The sequence below is a fragment of the Penicillium canariense genome, assembly GCF_028826845.1.
Source record: "Penicillium canariense strain IBT 26290 chromosome Unknown utg000001l_segment0_segment0, whole genome shotgun sequence".
NCBI lineage: Eukaryota > Fungi > Ascomycota > Eurotiomycetes > Eurotiales > Aspergillaceae > Penicillium > Penicillium canariense.
In genome coordinates, this window is record NW_026622728.1 from 3679128 (window position 1) to 3698699 (window position 19572).

General features: G+C 49.9%; 8 protein-coding genes across 8 annotated transcripts; 1 reads left to right on the forward strand and 7 right to left on the reverse strand.

Moving 5' to 3' along the window:
- Nucleotides 1–256: 256 nt before the first annotated feature.
- Nucleotides 257–1132, reverse strand: N7482_001303 (uncharacterized protein; the record flags this gene model as incomplete). The annotated part of the gene is made up of 1 exon (XM_056683428.1): nt 257–1132. The coding sequence occupies one exon, from the start codon at nt 1130–1132 to the stop codon at nt 257–259; it is 876 nt and encodes a 291-aa protein (XP_056547034.1).
- A 422-nt stretch (nt 1133–1554) lies between these two features.
- N7482_001304 (uncharacterized protein) lies at nt 1555–2003 on the reverse strand (the record flags this gene model as incomplete). Its single annotated transcript, XM_056683429.1, has 2 exons — nt 1555–1848; nt 1911–2003. 2 exons carry the CDS (start codon nt 2001–2003, stop codon nt 1555–1557), a joined length of 387 nt encoding a protein of 128 aa, XP_056547035.1.
- A 444-nt stretch (nt 2004–2447) lies between these two features.
- On the reverse strand, nt 2448–4111 carry N7482_001305 (FAD-binding oxidoreductase; the record flags this gene model as incomplete). Its single annotated transcript, XM_056683430.1, has 3 exons — nt 2448–2729; nt 2780–3690; nt 3718–4111. The coding sequence occupies 3 exons, from the start codon at nt 4109–4111 to the stop codon at nt 2448–2450; spliced, it is 1587 nt and encodes a 528-aa protein (XP_056547036.1).
- A 2676-nt stretch (nt 4112–6787) lies between these two features.
- N7482_001306 (DUF3431 domain-containing protein) lies at nt 6788–7763 on the forward strand (the record flags this gene model as incomplete). The annotated part of the gene is made up of 3 exons (XM_056683431.1): nt 6788–6947; nt 6972–7572; nt 7646–7763. Coding segments are annotated over 3 exons (879 nt in total), but the record flags the coding sequence as incomplete, so codon positions are not given.
- Nucleotides 7764–8054: 291 nt separating this feature from the next.
- N7482_001307 (Phosphoesterase) lies at nt 8055–8421 on the reverse strand (the record flags this gene model as incomplete). Its single annotated transcript, XM_056683432.1, has 2 exons — nt 8055–8153; nt 8188–8421. The coding sequence occupies 2 exons, from the start codon at nt 8419–8421 to the stop codon at nt 8055–8057; spliced, it is 333 nt and encodes a 110-aa protein (XP_056547038.1).
- A 35-nt stretch (nt 8422–8456) lies between these two features.
- Nucleotides 8457–9130, reverse strand: N7482_001308 (uncharacterized protein; the record flags this gene model as incomplete). The annotated part of the gene is given in 2 exon segments (XM_056683433.1): nt 8457–8690; nt 8705–9130. Coding segments are annotated over 2 exon segments (660 nt in total), but the record flags the coding sequence as incomplete, so codon positions are not given.
- Nucleotides 9131–10878: 1748 nt separating this feature from the next.
- Nucleotides 10879–15073, reverse strand: N7482_001309 (uncharacterized protein; the record flags this gene model as incomplete). Its single annotated transcript, XM_056683434.1, has 3 exons — nt 10879–14415; nt 14472–14951; nt 15008–15073. The coding sequence occupies 3 exons, from the start codon at nt 15071–15073 to the stop codon at nt 10879–10881; spliced, it is 4083 nt and encodes a 1360-aa protein (XP_056547040.1).
- A 2145-nt stretch (nt 15074–17218) lies between these two features.
- Nucleotides 17219–18582, reverse strand: N7482_001310 (uncharacterized protein; the record flags this gene model as incomplete). The annotated part of the gene is made up of 5 exons (XM_056683435.1): nt 17219–17693; nt 17766–18142; nt 18197–18267; nt 18328–18364; nt 18418–18582. 5 exons carry the CDS (start codon nt 18580–18582, stop codon nt 17219–17221), a joined length of 1125 nt encoding a protein of 374 aa, XP_056547041.1.
- Between the last annotated feature and the right edge of the window lie 990 nt (nt 18583–19572).

Below are 19572 nucleotides of genomic sequence, written 5' to 3' on the forward strand. Positions count from 1 at the left end.
AAAAAAGACTTGCCCGCTCTGAATCTAAGAATCTACGATCTACCTTGCGAATGTGCGCGCCGAATATACCGGCAGACCTCGAGCAGTCTTTTGCAGGGTTATTTACTGTGCATAGCGATTACGTCGTTACGACCATCCTATAGATATTTATATGAGCACTGCATAATTTAATATTTGTTGGACCTCGCTGGAATTTGGAGCACGCGATCTCTTGTCTGGGAAGTTCTGACTGATAATCAAGACTCTAGCATCCACATCATAAATCCCAGCCAAGCTCATGGGGCAACGGATGCGGGCCAGCCCAATTCATTTCCGCCGACATAGACCACCCATTGGCCTCTTTCAGCTCCCTCATCCCCTGAAGCAGATCCACCTTCACATCCTCCATGGGCAACTGAAGCCCCCGCACCAAGTCCCCCGTCCACCGTTCCTCCTTGAACCCGCTCCAAAGGTGAGTCGGAAGCTGTTCCGAATACCACATGTCTAGAACGACTTCTGTACCCGTCAACGCGTTCCTTAACGGCACGGCATGCCTCCGATCGTAGAACCCCGCCGGGTCTGGATTCGGCGGCGGAGACACCTGCAGCCCGGCATACGTCCGGTACCGCGCCCAGCAGACTCGGAAAAAGTAATACCGCGGCACGTCCCCCGAAGCGTGAATGATGAGATCGTACAGCGCGTTCATGCGCAAGCCGCCCAGCGGCTGGAGCGGGATCTCCCACCTGCGCATGGACACCATGTCGGAGGGGGCGATGCCGCGCTCCACTCCGCCAAGCGACATGATCGGCGGTTGCTGGACGAGCATCCGGCGCCAGCTTGCGGTCGGTCGCCGAAAGGCGTCGTTGCTGTCTAGGAAATCCTGCATGTCGCCCGCGCCAAAGGCGATGGCGCACGATTTGGGATCGTCGGCAGGGAACCAGAATGGGAACTTGGATGCGAGGAGTGGGTTCTGTTGTGCGGGTTTGTTGGGAGATGTTGGCTGGAAGAAGAGGGCTTTTTGGAGCTCAGGGGATTGTTGAATGCAGCTTGCCCATTGGCAACAAACTTGTTGGGCGAGGAGGAGCGTTTGCATGTCCTGTACATGAATGAGGATGGCCTCTAGGAGCTCTGTTGGGAGGGTGTGGAGGCCCATGTTTGGTTTTAGGATTAAGGGGGTGTGCAATGGAGATACGGAAGCGGTTCGCGAAGTAAGACGAGGATCAACACGGCGTGTATTTGGAGACGCGGTTTGTCCCGAACGCGGGGATGGTCCCCCGTGCTAGCGGGGGTTTTGGCTGGGGTACTCCATAGCTAACCCCGCTCCACCATAAGCGCTATTGTCGTGTAGCCCGATTGTTGTCTTGCCGACAAGTGCGGACTATATGCTATACGACCGGAGAGTGGATCCGGTCGGGTCTCTGGGGTAGGATATTTTTATGAGAAAAAGGTCCATTAGCTAGATGAACCATTTCGATTACCTGTATCCCACCCGAACACTATGTTAGACACACGCGCTCCCCGAATCCATGTAAATAAGTTGATAACACAATGTCCTAGAAATCACCATACATGCATCTAACTAGATGCGGTCCCAGGGGCAGCAGGCTGAATCTTCTCCGGCGTATAGTTCGGGTCTTCAAGATAGCTCGAGGCAGGCATGAAGTCAATGGAACCATACCCGCCGGACTTCGGCATGCCGAAGATGTCCGTCTGGTCCGGAATCTTTTCATACCAGCAAATGCAAGTTTTTTTGTAGCTGTCTCCAAGGATTGAGGGATCAGTGTCTTTGCATTGCACTTTGCCGTTATCCCCGTCAGAGCCAACCCCTGTGGGATCGGGGGCCGTGCTGCCGACGGCCAGGTCGTCATTCTATTCAGTGGATAGTTCACCCGCCTCTGCGCATCTGCGCATCTTCCAATTTACTGACATACCAACTTTGCAATGGCTCCACAGGCCCCCCTATCCTGGGCCCCGGATGGCAACACAAAGCCCGTTTCTTCATTTCCATCCTGAAATGATTTCATTGATTGCGTCCTTCTTGCCAATGAAAGATATCAAGTCCATGCGCTTAGCATGTAGAGCACTCGGCGAGATAACACCATTCTCATTGTCGCGCGTGTTTCTTTCGGCCAATTTGTTAACCATCCAGATTTTCGACAGCAGATCACGGAGATTATTTGGGACGACGCACGATTTGTCTCCGCGCCATTGATCTGGGAGGATGTGTATCCAGTAACCGACCCGCAAAGCTTGCAAACCAACACCGATGAAGGACGTCCTAACTAGTTCGTGGATGAATGCGAAAGAAAACCGCGATGTGATGAAACCTCGGAAATTTCATGATGTGGACCGACGCGAGCTGAAAATGGCCTGAGCCGGCCTGCAATCTCACTAGTCACTGCAAGGCCCTAAGTCGGGGTGGTGAAAAGAGAGGGGGTTACACTCTCATCGGCCAAATTGAAATCAAATTATCCTTCCAAAGGAACTCCATAGATATCAACAGCATGGACAGCCTGAGGGTTCCAAAACACTGCGCGCGGATCGACCTTTCTCTTAAGGGCAGCCAACCAATGATAAAGTTCTGGACCATAATACAGGACAGCGGCTTCTTGCCAACTCAGCATCGGATCGACGTAACTTAAAGAAGCGCCGAATTGTCCCTCTGGCTGCGCCTCGGGAATCGTCCGAGTAAGTTTACTAGCAAAATCGATTACTTTACTGCGGTTTTGACCTTCCAACGAGAAGAAATTCTATTGGTTATAAGCGGACGTAGTCCAAACGGAAGTCGTGTCAAACTAACCTGAATGACCCAAAGATCATTACGGCCTGAGTACCCGGAGGCAAATGTAGGCACAGCGTTTATCTGACTGTCGCGACCGCCATATAGATTGATGATTGAACGCCAGTTGGTTGGACATGAGGCGTTGCATTCTGCGATAATGAAACCAAAGAAACTCATCAAGGCTTTGAAAGTTAATGGATAGGCTTCCCGTGTCACGATTGACTTGGCATAAAACAATCCATGGTCACGATAGTCGGTCAATGGCTGTTCCAATGGCTTATCAGTTTCATTTGCAAGGCTTTCAAGCCATGTCCTGGAACTGATGGTGGCTTCAAACGGCCCAGGGAAAGTCTCCGTAATAACAGGCAACATCGTGTTCCTGAAATAGGATTCATAACCCAGATACCATCCTTTCAAGGTGAATTCTTTTCCACCCTCAATAACGATGCCAAATGTTAAGTTGCGAGTCATGTGTGGCGAAGTGAGCGCAAATTCTTGCAATCTCAAGAACCCGTGTGCAGCTTCAGAAGAGGACTTCAATACTGCCGGCATGCTCACAGAGAAAACCACTATCTTCTTCGGTGCCGCCAAAGTTTGGAGATAAAATGTGGTGATAATACCGAAACTATCAGCGGCTCCTCGTAAAGCAAAGTAGATATCGGGATAAGTCGACGCACTCGCGTGGATCAAACTTCCGTTGGCCAACACAACATCGAGACCAATAATGGTATCCATTGCCAAACCCCAGGCTCGGGAAACATAACCATACCCGCCATGGGTGAAGTGTCCGCCGATACCAACGTCTGGACATGTTCCATGTGGTAGCGCCCGCTTACCCTGGGCATACAGGCTGAGATCAAGATTTCCGAGTCTGACGCCTCCGCCAACAGAAGCTACACCGGTCGCTGAAACAATATTAGAGCCAAATACTTAAGCGTAAAGGTATTTTCACGTACTATCATTAACTGATATTGTATGGAACATTCGTAGATCCACAATCAAAGAGCCATTTTTCCCTCCGGTGGAGTAACTGGCGTAAGAATGGCCGCCTGACCTGGCTTGCACTTTGATTCCGATACTAGCCGCACAGCTGACTGAGTCAGAAACTTCTTGGGTTGTTGTTGGAAGTGTTATGGCGACGGGATTATAGACTTGGGCGACGTTGAAAGATTTCGCTAGCTCCAACCACTGGACTGAGGTGTTATAAGCAGTGGGAACATTTTTTCTAGTCAAGCAATTGACAAGATGTGCTTCGTTACTACCAGACTGGAAATCGGGTGCGGATATTGAGAAAGCTGGACAGCTCAGATGGAGCAAAGTGGCTATCACGAGATATAAAGTTAGGAACATGTTGGGAGTAACCAGCTTGAGTGTGGTATTTAATGTGCCGAATGAATATGAAGCAACCTAGAAGCGGAACGGAGAATAGACGGAAAAAGTCTAGTGAATTTGTTGATTGTGCTCTGATGAAAAAAGGATCTGGTGATCAAAGTTAATGTTATCGAACACGGCATTGTTGGAATCTGGCACGGATTACACCGCATTAAGTGCTGGTAGTTTTCTTGCCTAAGTTGGGCAAGACAAGCAGCAAGGGCGCCTATATTGACGAGGGACAGTCTCCACCACTTTGAGATTTTGACGCAAGGGATAGCTGTTTTTACTACTAATAACATTCTTAGCACCAGCGTTGGCTCCTATTCGACCCAGCGATAACGTTCATTACTAACACCTGCATATCCGGTGGACAAATTGGTTTCCAGATTTTCGCGTCCACTGGCCCATTATCGGGCATATGGTATTCCTGAAATCTATACTATGCTGGAGGATAATGGTATCGCAGCAAGCTGATACTGTATAGCCTAGTATGCATGCAAGACCAATAAGATCAAGCGGAACCAATTTGGATGAATACATTGATTGATTAAAGAAAAATGCTGTATCTGCGATCTCGATTCTTTGACAACAAACATAAACGGCCCCGCAAGCAGGATCCTGCTGGCTGCGGCTGAGCCTCAGCTCGGGGCCGAGACTCATGTCACCTCCACAACAGGCCACGAATGCGCTCTACTTCAACTCCCCAACAACATAGTTCTGCCCCTAAAACAGCGGGCATTATATCTAGTTTCAAGCTAACTCTGCAGACTGGGTCCCAGGTGATTCTTAGGGGCTTTTTAGAGCCCCTCTGTTCAGGGTCCAGAGGATCCTCAATTCCCAATATGTCCGAGATCAGCAAGAACACGAAAGCAGATGAGAGAGGGCAACCACCAGGGGCTCCCAGACCGCACTTATTGTCATGTTCTTTGATCAGAATTGCTGTCGTGATCTTTTCCATTGGTTCTCTCGCCTTGGTTTTCCAGAGATCCTGCCATCTGCGTGACATCATGCGCTATGACGACCCATCCTTGGTCCAAAAGGGGCCATCAAAGGGCCAGAATATCAATTCCTCAACCCACAAATGTTCCCTTCCCACAACCCGATATAATATCGAAACTGGCATGACAGCATGCTATCCATCCTCGGGTGGAATTTGGATGACCGATCTTGGCCCTGTGGAGCTACAATACCTGGCCATCCACCGGTTCCAATCCGCGGAGCGATCCTGGAGGAAAGCCGAAGAAGACCGCTTCTGTCATGAACTTCGAAAATTGGCGGATCTTGGTATAACCCCCAATCATCCGATGATTTGTGGGTCGGCGGGGAGTGCGGGGAGCTCGACGAGTTCGAACCCGTGTTCTCGATTGACCGCCGAGTTGCATTTCCAGAAAATGGCGGAGTATGGGTTCTGGGTTTAGACGAGCAGGGCGGAAGATATCCTCCGGGGATGGCTATTGTCCGCAATGCGTTAACTATGGAAGAGCGCTCTCTGGCACTGGAGAGAATAGGAGCGGTCTACAGTGATGATGTTACGAAGTGACATCTTCTGGATGACCTTTCGAAAGAGCCATGCGACCTTGTCAAAAAGAAGTAGTTTGAGCCATGATGATGCGGGCTATACTATGCAGGAAACCAGGAAACCCCGCTTGCTTGCAGTAACTTCGATTTGAACTCGTGAATTTGCCAACACATTATAGGGAAGATAGAGGAGTGAAAGAAGGAGGGGTGATCGGCTGATCGGCCAAGGAAATTAGCTACCCTCAGACATACTCTACAAGACCTGGTCTAATTTCGGCTGCCAAGTTGCCGGTTGATCCGTGCACAGCTAAGGAAAGTGCTATGTAAAGTTGATTTGAGGGCGCCAAAACCAAATCTCAGACACGACAGTCGGCAGAAAAATACCTTTGCAAATACGTGGGGGCCTTATCATTGAGTGTTTGGGTTGCATGTTTGTTCAGAACGGGAAGAACTGTCTTAATAAGGCTACGAGCACCAATTACTGACAAAAAGGAGTTTGGTGATGGAGTGCCAACACCACACAGCCCCCGACTCTTCCGGCTGGTGCCGTAATTCGTTCAATGGAAGACAAACCAGCCCTGCTTATAGGAGGGCACTGAGTCTCCACACTGCTCCACTTCGCGACAAAACTAGCCATATGGCGGTCCAATTTCCTTCGGAACTGCATTGCGGTATTTGTTGCCTAGCTATCCTCAAACCAATCGTTGCGCCCCTATGACCCAAGAAGGTGTTATGGACCACTCCTCTCCCCAAATCCCAAGCAATTGCTAAGAACAGGCGTTTATCTATTGGAGCTAGAATTCCTTGGTTGATTATCTCCGCTTGTCGCTCAATTAGTAAAACCTAGCTAGTCATTCTGGCTTGCCCAGAAATGACTAGTTCTTGGCTAGAAGAAAAATATTTTTCGTGTATACCATCCCCTTTCCAGGAGTCGTGGTCGGTCATGGTCGGTCATCATGCAGAAACCACGTCTATTGTTCTGGCTCACGTGTAGGAGAGCTATCGTCGTCTATATACTGGTTGTTTTCGCCCAAATCTCCTATTTCTTACATCGGGGTGAATTCCTGTTATGGCCAGGTATTGAAAATCTCCCCGGGACTTACCGAGCTCGATCATTTTTGACGATCGTCAGGAACAGCCGGGGTTCTTCGTCGTGATGTCGTCCACCAACTTGTCAATCTCACAAATTCGTACACCTCGCAATCTTCCAACTCCAGCGTCGGTCTCGTACTCGCGTCGATTCATACCGATGACCTGACATGGCTACTTGACTATTGTACCGAAAGGCAAGCCGGTTTGCTCGGCCCTTGAACCCCAGGCGGCTTACGCTGTTTTAGTGGCAGTATTCCCTTCGTTTACACCACCGACCGATCTCCCGAGCCCGGTCTTCTAGTTCCTCCTACCCGCCGTGGCCGAGAGGCACCCGCCTACCTCTCCTACATCGTTGACTTTTACCACCATCTCCCGGACTACTCTATATTCGTCCACGCATTCCCCGAACAGTGGCATAATGACCTTTTCGGACCATATACCCAGGATACGCTGAGGAACATCCGGCTCGAATCTATTGATGCCTATGGATATGTCAACCTCCGGTGCCAGCACAATCCAGGCTGCCCGAGTAGTGTGCACCCCCTCAGTCCAACCCAGGCCGATATTGATAATCACGATATCCGTGCGTACTTTTCAGAGGTGTACCAGCAAATCTTTGATACCACACCGGATAAGGTACCGGGCGCCATAGGCAATGTGTGCTGTGGACAATTCGCCGTGAGCCGAGAGAGGATTCTTGCTCGGCCCAAGGAAGACTACCAACGAATTTTGAACTGGGCAGCAACCACTAAACTAACCAATGACTTTGGCGTTGGCTGGGTCCTAGAGAAGCTGTGGCACATTCTTTTTGGGATGGATGCAGTTTAGTGAGTCTGACCTTATTTTCTGGATTATTTCTGACCGCAAAGAGAGACGTCTTGCTGATTTTCTTGTGCACAGTTGCCCTCGCTTTGAGCAATGCCGCTGTGACGTATATGGATGGTGCGGGCCTCTGCCATCAGGGGAATCGCTGCAAGCGGTAATCAAGAATGAGCACCAAAATGGCTCTCCAGCTTAACGAGTTAAAGCTGGATATCACCTAGCGAGAAATAGAGATTTCGATTGAGATACCCTGTTCAACTAATTTGACTGACAGTCTTTCGGTAGAGGTTTAGCTCTAATTGTCGTATGTTCAAATGCTCTTACCAGGCTCAATTGTACGTTGTGACCACAGTCAAGGCGATACCGCAAGATCTGGGATCCACAAGAACCAATACCTCGCTGCGTTCGGCAGAGTTTGTAGCATATCGTCCCGAAGTTTATTCGTGATCAAGTTTCCAAAGGGTGGGGGACCACTCAACTCAGTGAGTCAAGGTTTCCATCCCCAAAGTTCAGATACAAATTTGAGAATGGAGGTGTGGGTGAAGTCGTTGCCCTCGGAACTCGGTTTATTTTGTACCATCCCTTTCTCAACCAGGAGGAGATCAAAATCGTCGGCAAACGAATCCATAGACAGTCAGAAAGGTATAATTCTTTCCGTCGGTGGCATTCTCGGTGTAGGTCAGACTATCGCCGGGAGGAACGCCAGTGGGTGGGGATACGTGGGCGGCAAAACCCCCATGCTCATCCCGAGTGACAATAAAGGGTGTCTGGTTCCATTGTGGGGAACTACGCAACGCTTCGTAGATGCTCTTCATGAAGTTTTCGCCAATATTGATGGGCGACTTGGGGTGCATTGACATGTACTCACAGCACCCTGAATTAATCCAGGTCAACTGAGGGAACTTTCCAGCCTTGGCATCGGTATAGAAATGGGCCATAGGAAGGAAATTGGTTTTGCCCTTTCCAGACTTGGCGGTCCATTGATAAAAAAGCGCATCGGACAGGGAGCTTGAGGCTCAGAGGTGGTGGCGTTTTCATAGTTGATCACTTCGGCCGCCTCCATCGTGCTAGCTTGCAAGCTATACATGTAGATTTGCTCGGTGATAAAACCGCTCATGGTGAACTGGGCATCCACACCAGGGTGATAGTTGCCGAAGACTTGCATGGTGCCTCCCGTGATTGTATGGTCGGACGATCGTCCGACGCGAGATTTTGGCGATGTTCGCCGCGCCCACTTTTCCGAAGTTTACTGCGAAAGTGCGAAACGTTGGCCGGATTACAATATTGTTTGTTGACCAATCCATGGATGTCCGGGTTGTAGGTTAAGCCACCGACAAGCGTGTCAAATGACCGATTCTCTTGCACAAGCAAAGCACAATGACATTCTTGATGTTGTTTATGCCCGACGCATGTGGCCGGGCGACGGCACCGAGGCCGAAACTGAGTGTGATGAATGCGAATAAAAGGACCATGGCCGAAGCTTGCGCAGCCAACTAGTTCGTCCCCATGGGAATATACCAGCCATGTATAGCCCTCAATCTTGAGATGCATCGAATCCCCGAACTGGAGTGGTGTAACATCGTGGGGAATGCATTCCTGTCTCCACATACCGCGTAGGATCCACTCTAAACACTCTAAACACTCTAAATACTCTAAACACCCAGTTATTTGTCGATCACTCACTCTAAAGCCCTCACATCGCAAAACGTCTAGGCAACCGTACGATGTTATCCCTAGGTGCAGTTGGCCGCCTCCTATTGGTCTTTTGCCACATTTCTTCCTGATCATCCGTTGGCGTTGCAGATTCCTGCCGCTTGCTTGATCATCTAAGGCTGTGAGACATGTGCTGTCATCCTCTCATACCCACTCTCCAAAGCACAGATTTGTCCAAATGTTTAGACACTAACTATATGATACTAGCTTATTTCGTAACACACTGGTAGCAAACCCTCGTCATCCAGAGGTCCTCTGGCAGGGTATATCATATCGTGTTACGCTTTTCTTGCATCATACGACAGCTCTCTGCGTTGTCTAGGTCACTAGCAGCGGAGACATCACCATTATGTGGTCGCAAGAAATTAGCCAGCTACCTGATTCGCCCGCGACCATCCCAGCTCCACCTCGTTCTGAGCCCTAACTACCACCGAGTCATAGTAGCCATCACCGCGTCTAACGGAACCTTGAGCATCAAGGTATAGCCCCATCGTGTCCTCGCTACGCTATTCAGCCGGCATCTAGAGCCCTCACGTAAGTCTAGCAGCCACCTGACAAGTCAGGTCGAAATCTGCCACACCTTCCTTGGGTGACGACTCACTACTTCATCCCACTCACATCCCCCACTTTCTCTCGTTCATCCCTTCTTCTCTTCTCTTATTATCTATCTCTTCTCTTACTATCCATCTCTTCTCTTATCATCTATCTCTTCTCTTCGCTTATTATTTATCTCTTCTCTTATCATCTATCTCTTCTGTTCGCTTATTATTTATCTCTTCGCTTATCATCTATCTCTTCTCTTCGTTTATTATTTATCTCTTCTCTTATCATCTATCTCTTCTGTTCGCTTATTGCTTATTATTTATCTCCTATCTTATCATCTAATCTCTTCTCTTATCATCTATTTCTTCTCTTATCATCTATCTCTCACATCATCCCTCATCTTTCCCCGGAGTGACTCCGGTGTTAGACTGCGCGGTCGGGGTATAGTTTATAGCCCAACCCGTACAGCAGGAGGAAGAAAGGCTGACCATGATGACTGAAAGTGGTAGGTGTGTTAGGGGACGATCGGTATTTTGTTTTGAAGAGAGGCATTCATTGTTCTTGCCAATCAGTCAGAAGAATTTCTCCGTGGTAGAAAGACAGGCTCCGGCTCGGAGGACTGCTCTGTTGATATGAGCACATCCCTTCAGTCGTGACATGCGTGGTGAACCATTCGAAATTGACTCCACTTTTATTTTTATAGTCTGTTCCTGATAGTTTTCGGGCCACTACGCCCAATTATTGTTTGGTGGAACAAGATCCAGAATGACCTAGCATGCTATTTTCCTCCGAGATGTTCAGGAAACCTGTATGTAGCCATAAAATTCAATTCAACAGGATGCTTTCAAAGAGGACCATTATCACCGCATCTGCCGATTTTAGTAGCCTCTTGCGCGTGGTGGAACGCCTCGACTGCCATGTACGACCTTGGTTCGCCAATGTATCCCGTTTCGGGAAACACCTCACCCAATGTGACCTTTGACCCGACCTTCGAACCCGCATCGTGGCTGGTGGAAGTTGATGGATCTACCCTACGATTTGAGAAAGCTGCCGCTTCAATGGTCCAGTTCAGTTCGCATTTCCTCAGGGAGTGGAATATTGACTTCGGCGCCTGCCTTGACCAGGGACTTGACAATATCAGCGTTGCCCGTCGAAACTGCGGCTGCGAGGGCGCTACCATAATCACCAGTGGGGAGTGACTGGTTTACCTCCGCTCCTCGCTCTAGCAAGAGGTCCACGATCTCAACATCATATCCAATGGCGGCGGCAGCTAGCGCGCTGCCGAATTTGCCGGACAAAAGCGGTAGGTTCACATCTGCCCCTGCCTCGAGGAGGTACTCAACCATCTCGAGGTTGGAACCGGCTGCCGCTGCAGCGAGAGCACTGCCGTAGTTTCCAACTAGCCCGGACAGATTGACGTCTGCTCCGGCTTCCACCATGCATCTGACAATATCCAGGTTGTCTCCCGAAGCGGCGGCTATGAGCGCATTGCCAAAGTTACCGGTTGGCAGTGGCTTGTTGACATCGGCCCCAGCTTTAAGAAGGAACTCGACCGCTTCAACGTCGAATCCTGATCCTGCGGCCGAGGCAAGGGCACTGCCAGATTCTCCATGCTGGAGTAGCATATTGACGTCTGCCTCCGCTTCCAAAAGGTACCTTGCTAGGTCCAGTTGGCCTTCAGCGGTTCCAGAAGATACTGCTTTGGCGAGAACGCTGCCATAAGAGCCGGTCACCAGGGGCAGATTTACATCGGCACCCGCTTCCTCGACTAAATATCTCACGATTTCAGGCCGTCCCTCAATCCATCCATCTACAGCTCCCGCCAGAGCGCTACCATCCGACCTCGGGGACGTCAGCTGCATATTCACATTTGCACCCGCCCTCTCGACAAGGTACTTGACAATTTCAAGCTCTCCAGACGAAGCCGCCGCTTCGAGTGCACTCCCCCACGGGCCAGATTGAAGGTGCATGTTCACATCTGCCTTGCCCTTCTCAACCAGGCACTTGACATTGCCCAGGTGACCCATTCTGGCCGCTACTGCGAGAGGGCTGCCATAGTCGTGGCTTTTGAGAGGCGCATTGACATCTGCGCCTGCCTGCATGAGGCATTGCAAGATCTCGGTGTTTGGTCGCGATGCCGCTCTTCCGAGAGGGGATCCTAATTTTTCGTTCTGGTCATAGCTCTCACGCAGGAAGGTCACATTCACCTCTGCGCCTGCCTTAAGCAAGTACTTGACAGTGTCAAGGTTGTTCGAGCATATTGCCGCAGAGAGAGCATTGCCAAACAACCCCTCACTGTCGCTGAGGACTGTGTTGATGTCTGCACCCGATTCTAACAGGAGCTCCACAATTTCGGTTTGTCCCTGGTGAGCTGCTGCTACAAGCGGAGTTCCATAAACCGGGCCTTCGAATCGTGCGTTGACTGGCACTCCCCTGTTGATCAAGGTTTTGCAGATATACGAAGAGCCCCCGATGGCAGCAACCGCGAGCAAATTGTGCTGGTTGTCATTTGCCAGTGAGATGTCAATCGCAGCAGATTCCCACCAATCGGATAGGATTGAATCCAGGGAGAAGAGGCACATGGCGAAAAGAGACGTGCTATTGGGCTCCAATTCGGTATTGACCCAGCCACTCAGACTGTCTCGCCAGCCCGCTCGATCATCGTCAAACCCGGAGAGCCACACTTTATATTGCGGGCTGCTCTCCATTGCAGATCCGAGAAACTTTTTCAGAAGAGCTGCCAATAAATCCCTCTCAAGCTGTTTAGCCCCAGGGAGGTGGATCGCCCAACTTTGTCGGGCATACTTCTGAAGCGGATGCACAAAGTCTGAAATATCGATTTGCTCCACAGTTCGGTAAGAGGCGTCCACCGAGGCGGGTTCATCATCCTCGTCTTCCTCTTTCTTGACATTATTGAGAAGTACCAGTGACACAGCAGCGGCCTGGCAGTGTGCATGAGGGACAGTCAGGTCCGGCTTGGTTTCCAAAAACTCCCTGACTGAGAGATGGGGGAAACGCCACACCTTCAACTGAGTGTCCATGACAAGGAAGTTGTTACAGAGGGACAACAAGGCTGCCTCGTCAAGTTCATCTTCTAGATCAGGCATATCCTCAGCCGAATCCACCTTTATCCGAATCGCGGACAGAAGCTGACGACTAGTGAGTGGGGTGGTCGCGCACATCACCCATAGAAGGGCACGCTTGGAGAGGGTGCGATCTGGCTCCTCCAGGCTCTCGATCTCGGTGAATACCTCGTCGTATGCCTTATGCAAGTCTTCGGGCAGGTTTTCAAGCCGCTTCCAAACACTCGACTCCGTCCTACATCTCTCAATTTGATGGACTTGCAAAGCCGCCCACTGAAACATTCCCTGAGATCGCTGGAGCAGTCTGGTCACGATGTCGGCTTTTAGACGCCCAAAGAATGCCGCCTTCTTCGCAAATTTGTCAATTTGCCCTTGTAGGTAGCTCCTAATATCCTCCTGATTGTCGCTTGCATCAACGCTGAGGCCGGGAGCATCTTCCAATTGTCTTTGGATGTCAGGATCAGGTCTGCTGGAGATGAAGATTTTTACCGGTTTCTTGGATTGCGCCACAAACTCCTTCAACGCTTCAATGAGTTCATCGCGTGACTCTGGGCTACATTCGTCCATAGCATCAACCACCAGTGTTGTCTTCTGGTAGATTCCTAGCGATGCGAGAATTTGTTTCTTGCACTGATCCAATGTAAACGTGGAACCTTTCTCTCGATTTTCCGAGTAAGTCTCCTGAAGCTTGATCTGAGGAGACTCTGGATTGCTTGCGGTTGTGGAGAGCTGACGGACATAGCTTTGAAGAATGGACTGTGCTTGCGCACGACTCGGTTCATTTTTGTCACAGTAGAAGAACGCAAATCCCTCGTCTTTGGGAGGATTAGTGAGAAAGGTTTCAAGATAATCGATAACAGTTGACGTGAGATATGTTTTTCCAGTGCCAGCCGTGCCCTGGAGGACGAAGAGAGCCGAGCCGGTTTTCCGTTCCCAGTTACAGAAGTCCTTGTGGTGCAGTAACCACTGACCGGTGCCAGGTGTTCTCTTGTCCTTCACGTTGTGGTGGTGTTTGCCAAATGGGATGGGGGAGATCCACTCCAGCATTTCGATCCTTCTTTTCTCATCCATATGCTGCACAAGGTGACTGATGCCCTCATCCATCCGCGTCATCGGCGCATTGAGAGCATCAAGCATCCCTATCATTCGATTATCTGCGTCTGCGCTACGCCGGCTCTCGCATGCCGTGACGTCGCGGATAAGCTCCTCTTCCTGCTCGGCAAGATCTGCCAGGCCACCAGAGGCTTTACCCGGGTTCACAATGGCCGAGATTGTTCGCCTGGCAGTATTCTGGGAGAATAAATTCTCCGATTCGGCCAGAAGGTCCAAGGACGTACTGTAAATGCCTAATAGACAAGATTGTAGGTTTCTGGAGAGGGCATCTTCCGGTGTTCCAGGTGTGTTTGGCAAGTAGACCTGCTCGTACACTTGGCCCCGGCTAATGATTTGAACAATTTTCTCCGTGGTTCCAAGTAATGCGGCCATCTGCTCACCCTCAATCACAGGTATCTAAGGTACGATCAGTATCTCGCCATGCAAAACCTAAGTAAGCAGGGAATAAATACCTGCATGACAGATTTGAGGACTTGCCACGGGATACTGGCTTGCGGTGGTGCGAATTGTACCGCAATATCTCCGGCTTTCTCCAACCAGCCCACAATCTTGGTGGTGTAATTGCGGAGAACAATTTCTTCACCTCCAACAGGGACGCGCCAAAACTTTTTCTCGCATTCTTCCTGTTTCTTGTTCACCTCGCTTACCAGCTCACTAATATCAGATTCCACCGATCCAGAGCTGAGTCGATCGAAGCCCATAGTCCTCAGCTTTTGCTGCTTTGCCACGGGAAGCTGCTTGAAAGCATCGTGCCAGAGGTCTCTTGTGGGCCCCGTGGATTCTGTTGGAGCATCCGCCTCTTGAGGGGTTTCAGCTTGCGCGGGGGGCTCTGGTTGTGCAGCTTGGGGCTTCTCTATGGGGTTGGCCGAGTACTCTTGTTTTTCGGGGCGTGTGACAGGTGAAGTACTGCCATTTTGCGGTTTAGACTCAGTCTTAACACAAATTGTCAGCATTTGGGAAGAAAGACGACGGTTTCCTGGCAACTCACAGCGGTTGTTTGGGCAGCCTTCCGACGTCTATGGCAGGGAAACTTGTTCTTGATCCGTCCTAGCATTGCGGCACATACAGCAAAAGTCCAGTTATTTTTGCGACAGGTCGATATGCTGTTGAGTAAGAGCGGTTGTGTTACTCCGTACAATATTTTCTCCCAATAGTTGGAAGCTGAGGTAGGGGCCTGTAGCTAAGTTAGTTACCTGTACAAAAAATATTTACGTCAACGCAGCTCTCAGCTCCACTTATTTTAGCTTTGACAAACGACGCACGAAGGTCGGCGTCGGGAAATGATGGGCATGATCAGGCCCACTTCAACCCCTCACCTCAGCCGCGATCGCGTTCACCCCATTTTCACCACCCCCGGCAATATGGATCTGGTCTTTGCTATGCTTCCACCATATGTTGTCTCCCGGGGTCTCCGACCGTACATCCTGAAAGTGAAGCAAATTCTCGCTACATATCATTAGTAGGTCAGAGTTGGCTGGGGGTGTGTTCTTTCGAGAATATCCATAGTTCGTGATCGAAATAATAACGTACACATCGAGCCGATCTGCACCGCAGATCGGAAATTTAGTGGCTGAGAATGCCGTCATCGGACAGTAGTCTTCCCGAATTAGATGAGCAGGTGTTCGGTGCGATATACTTCCAAGTTGTTGCCCAGAGGTAATGTACTCGCGAATCCAGTCAGTGACCTTTTCTGTCACAATCGTATTTCAATGGTCCCATGGGCATGCACCATTGAGTTATTACAACACTGTGTGGCGAACTGTGGCTTTTGGTTCTTGAAAGAGATCCACAACAACATGAATTCTCCACCATCATCCCAGGCGTAGCCGATTTACTGGAAAATCAGATCCACCCTTCCAAACTCGTGGGCTCTAGTGGCGTTCAACCCGCCTTTGCCGGAACACGGGTGCAGTGGCATGTCCCACTTATATTTGAACGGGAAAATCGGGCGGTATTAAAGTAGTGGCTGGACTCATGACGTGTCAGTTTGCACCCTGTTGGCATAAATCAGAGGCTTAAGAAGACCCGGGCGCATACCATTGACTGAAGAATCAACTTCAATCCACCATATTTTCTGAATTCCCCTAGTATATGGCGGAGGGCTCAGAACGTCCGCATGTGCATTCATGCAATTTTTCGACTAAGCCCGTCCGAAAATACTTGCACGTAGTCGATTGCGGCTTATTTCGGCAAGTGGGACTTGGCCATGCCCGAGGAACGAGGCCATTGCTTCCTGGTCTGGCACGAGGGCTCATCCTTTAAGGACCGTGAGGCCTTTTTTGACATTATACAGAGCGAAAGGAAGAGTGTCGTGGGCGGTCAGGAATTATTAGGTGAAGTAGCCCCAATTGGAAACAATTGCGGCTGTTACTGACGTAGAAGTGCTTATGCAAGAGGTCAACAGCAGTTACCTACATCGGCTCCACTCAAGCAAGCCGAGCGCCTCTGTTAATATATTTAGACTCGTCTTGAAAATATGGGTGTTTGATTTGATATATGTACCCTGTGAGCTCTCTATCAGATGATACGGGTGAAAGACACTATGCCGGAACACTTTCTCGCCACAGTTGCGCATTTGCACCGAACACCGAATGGGACAATTCTCTCAAAAAGGGCGGGTATCCGGGAATCGAGGTCATATACCCTGGTTCAGAGTATTCAGAATTTGCTGACTTCAGTCTGATGGTATCTCATAGAAAGTAAAGAGCTGTCACTGATAAAACTGTGACCAATCTAGATCCGCTTGAGTCTTTACCCGATCTTTCGGTAACTCGTCTAGCTATATGTTTTGTAATGCGGTTAAAGCATCATTTCAATCAATGTCGCAATGGCTGCGAGTTGCAGTGCCTAGTCCAGACTTGTCGACCAAAGAAGATCGAGCATGTGTGTATTCTTATTGTTTTGATGTCCAGCCGGTCTACGCACACCGACTTCGCACGTTGTGGCTGGGTCGGCAGGTCACACTCAAAGGATGAAATAGGTGGCCCCGCCACCTAGCAAGAGAAAAGGGTGCTTGAAAGTTTCTCTTTTTTAATTATCATATTCCCAATCTGGATTTTGAAGGGGAAAAGTTGAAGGCACGGCGCTTAGGTTATCCCGACCAGACCTCTCGTAAATGTATCTCATCTAGATATTTTTATTCCTAGGGAGAGTCGTGTGTGTAACTCCAATTCAGTTCATTATCAAAAATTGTTCATTTTTAGCGATGTTGGATAACGAAATTTTGGGTCACACTAATCCCTCCTGAGCCGCCATGTTTGTCAAATCTTCGTTCTAGGGGGCGCGCCTCCTCGACACTGGACTTGGATGGTGTAAAGACATCCCCTAGCTTTCCTGCCAAGTTTCTCTGTGATTCGTTGCTGTTCGTACTCGAGATATGTGTACGAACTACCTCGTGGTCGAAACGATTCATTGGGTACACGCCAGATGACTGCGGGTCTTGAAGGCGCTCGAAGTTCTGTGGGTCAGAAACACCGTATTTGGTGCCGGCGCTTGAGAACAGTCCAGGTAACATGCGTGACAGAATCGCTTTGAGCAGCGGCATATTCGCGCAGATAATGGCAAGCTCGGGCTCTATCACAGTCCACATCACACCCATTTGTACCGACCGCGTAATGTTGGTGAAGTCGATTTCCATCAAGGATTTGAGGCGGACGATGCTGATGATGGACACACTGTTGGAAGCGAGTTAGATGAGGATCCATTATCCATTTCAGCTTCAGCTTGCCAGTAGTGTTGCAACATACAGTAGACCGATACAGAACACACTGCATAAAGCCATTTTCTTCGCTACATTGAGCTGCAGCTTCCAGATGAACGGCAAGGGAAGCCCCATCACCATCAAATCGGTGATCAGGTTTAGCACACCTGCGACCACGTACGTTGCATTTCGGTTACCGCAAGTGCCGGGAATAGATATATCCCAGTTATATGCCAGTGGGCGACAAAGCAGGAAGGTTTCAAGAATCACACTGACCGCCCACATCCATACGATCGTCATTGTGATCCAAACGCAGGCCCGGAAGCTCGCCTTCAACCCGAAGATACGCATATAGAATAGCATGATCGACGTTTTGATCAAGCCGAGGACAATCCCGTATAGGGCTTCCAGGGGCAAAATGGTCTAGGCTGAGAGTCAACAAACCGACGGCATGCAATTTCTTCCCCATTGGCTCACCTTCAGCGTGATAACAACCGATGCAGGGTCAATTTCTTTGACATTACGACCGGCCCCTCCAAGGATGGTAACTAAGCGATGTTTAGTAAGCCTTGTTCCAGAGAATAGCAAGCTCGAGGAAGAGACCATACGGATATACTCAATCGCAATATCAATATATACGATGGCCTATCGAGGATTGTTAGATGCGACGTTTGGGTCGGCCCCAACAACACACTTACCAATGCTGCAATTATGAGAAAATCTGATGCTCCAGGCTTTACCTGTCGTAGCCGGAGGGCATAGAAACGCAGCCCCGTGGTTATGGTCGCAATTATGCCCAGCACTGTTACTGCAATGACCGGATTCCGAGCCAGCGGAACATCCAACGGGTATGTGACCGCCATCACAGGATGCCTTTACTCCGCTGTCGACAATTCTGGACTTGGTCTCACCGGGGCTTTTGATTTAAGTAGGACTAGGTGTCAAAGGCCTGGATTCGCAGCAAAAGGGGCGTTTTTTCCTTGATCTGCAGCACCATGCATGACTTCCCGTACCTACGGCGCGTGAGCGTTATGGACCTTACTGACTCCGGTAAAAAGCCAGGGATGATCAGTGGGGCATCAGCGTGCAGAATCTGGATTTATCCTTATTGGTGCCGTGTGAAGAATTTTTGCAGCGCAGACATTCGAAAATGATCGGACACTAATCAATATCTGGGTGTAGGGGGTGATAGTACTCCATTGAGACCTATAGAAGTATAACATACCCAACTAATAGGACGACATTTTCGCATTCTTCATGAACAGTATGATGACCAACTTCTGAGAAGAAGCTCGTTACAGTCGGATGCGGACGAGCGGACCATGGGAGAGCGCCGGAAAGGCCCCGAAGTCCCCGCACGCCATGCGACCCACACCGTTTCACTCCCAACCTCTAATTCCTCCCCGAGTCGTTGACGGGTCTCGGGTTTTGACAAGCTCCACTCATTGACTGTCTCAAGACCATGGCTCTACAAAACTAGGTGTCATGCGAATTGGGGGTGGGGGTATACGCGTTTGGGAATCTTGGCTGCTAGCCGTCTACGGCGCTACCAATGAAAATAGCCCTGGCTAGCTCGTTCGTCTCCGACCTAAGTATGCAGACCAAGACTGCGAAATTACGGAGTAATCAGGTGTAAATCCCGAATGCCATCGTAATAGGCTACCTTAGACACCGAGACTCCACCATTCACCCCACACGGATGCGAACGCCCCCCTATACCTATGGAGTAAGCGTAGCCCGCACGTCTAACCGCACTCTTCGGCAGCGGTCCGGAGCGAAGGAGAGAATTACCGAACTCCCACAAAGGCCGGCCATGCGTGTTCTAGCCAATTCCTGTGATGGGCCAATGGTCC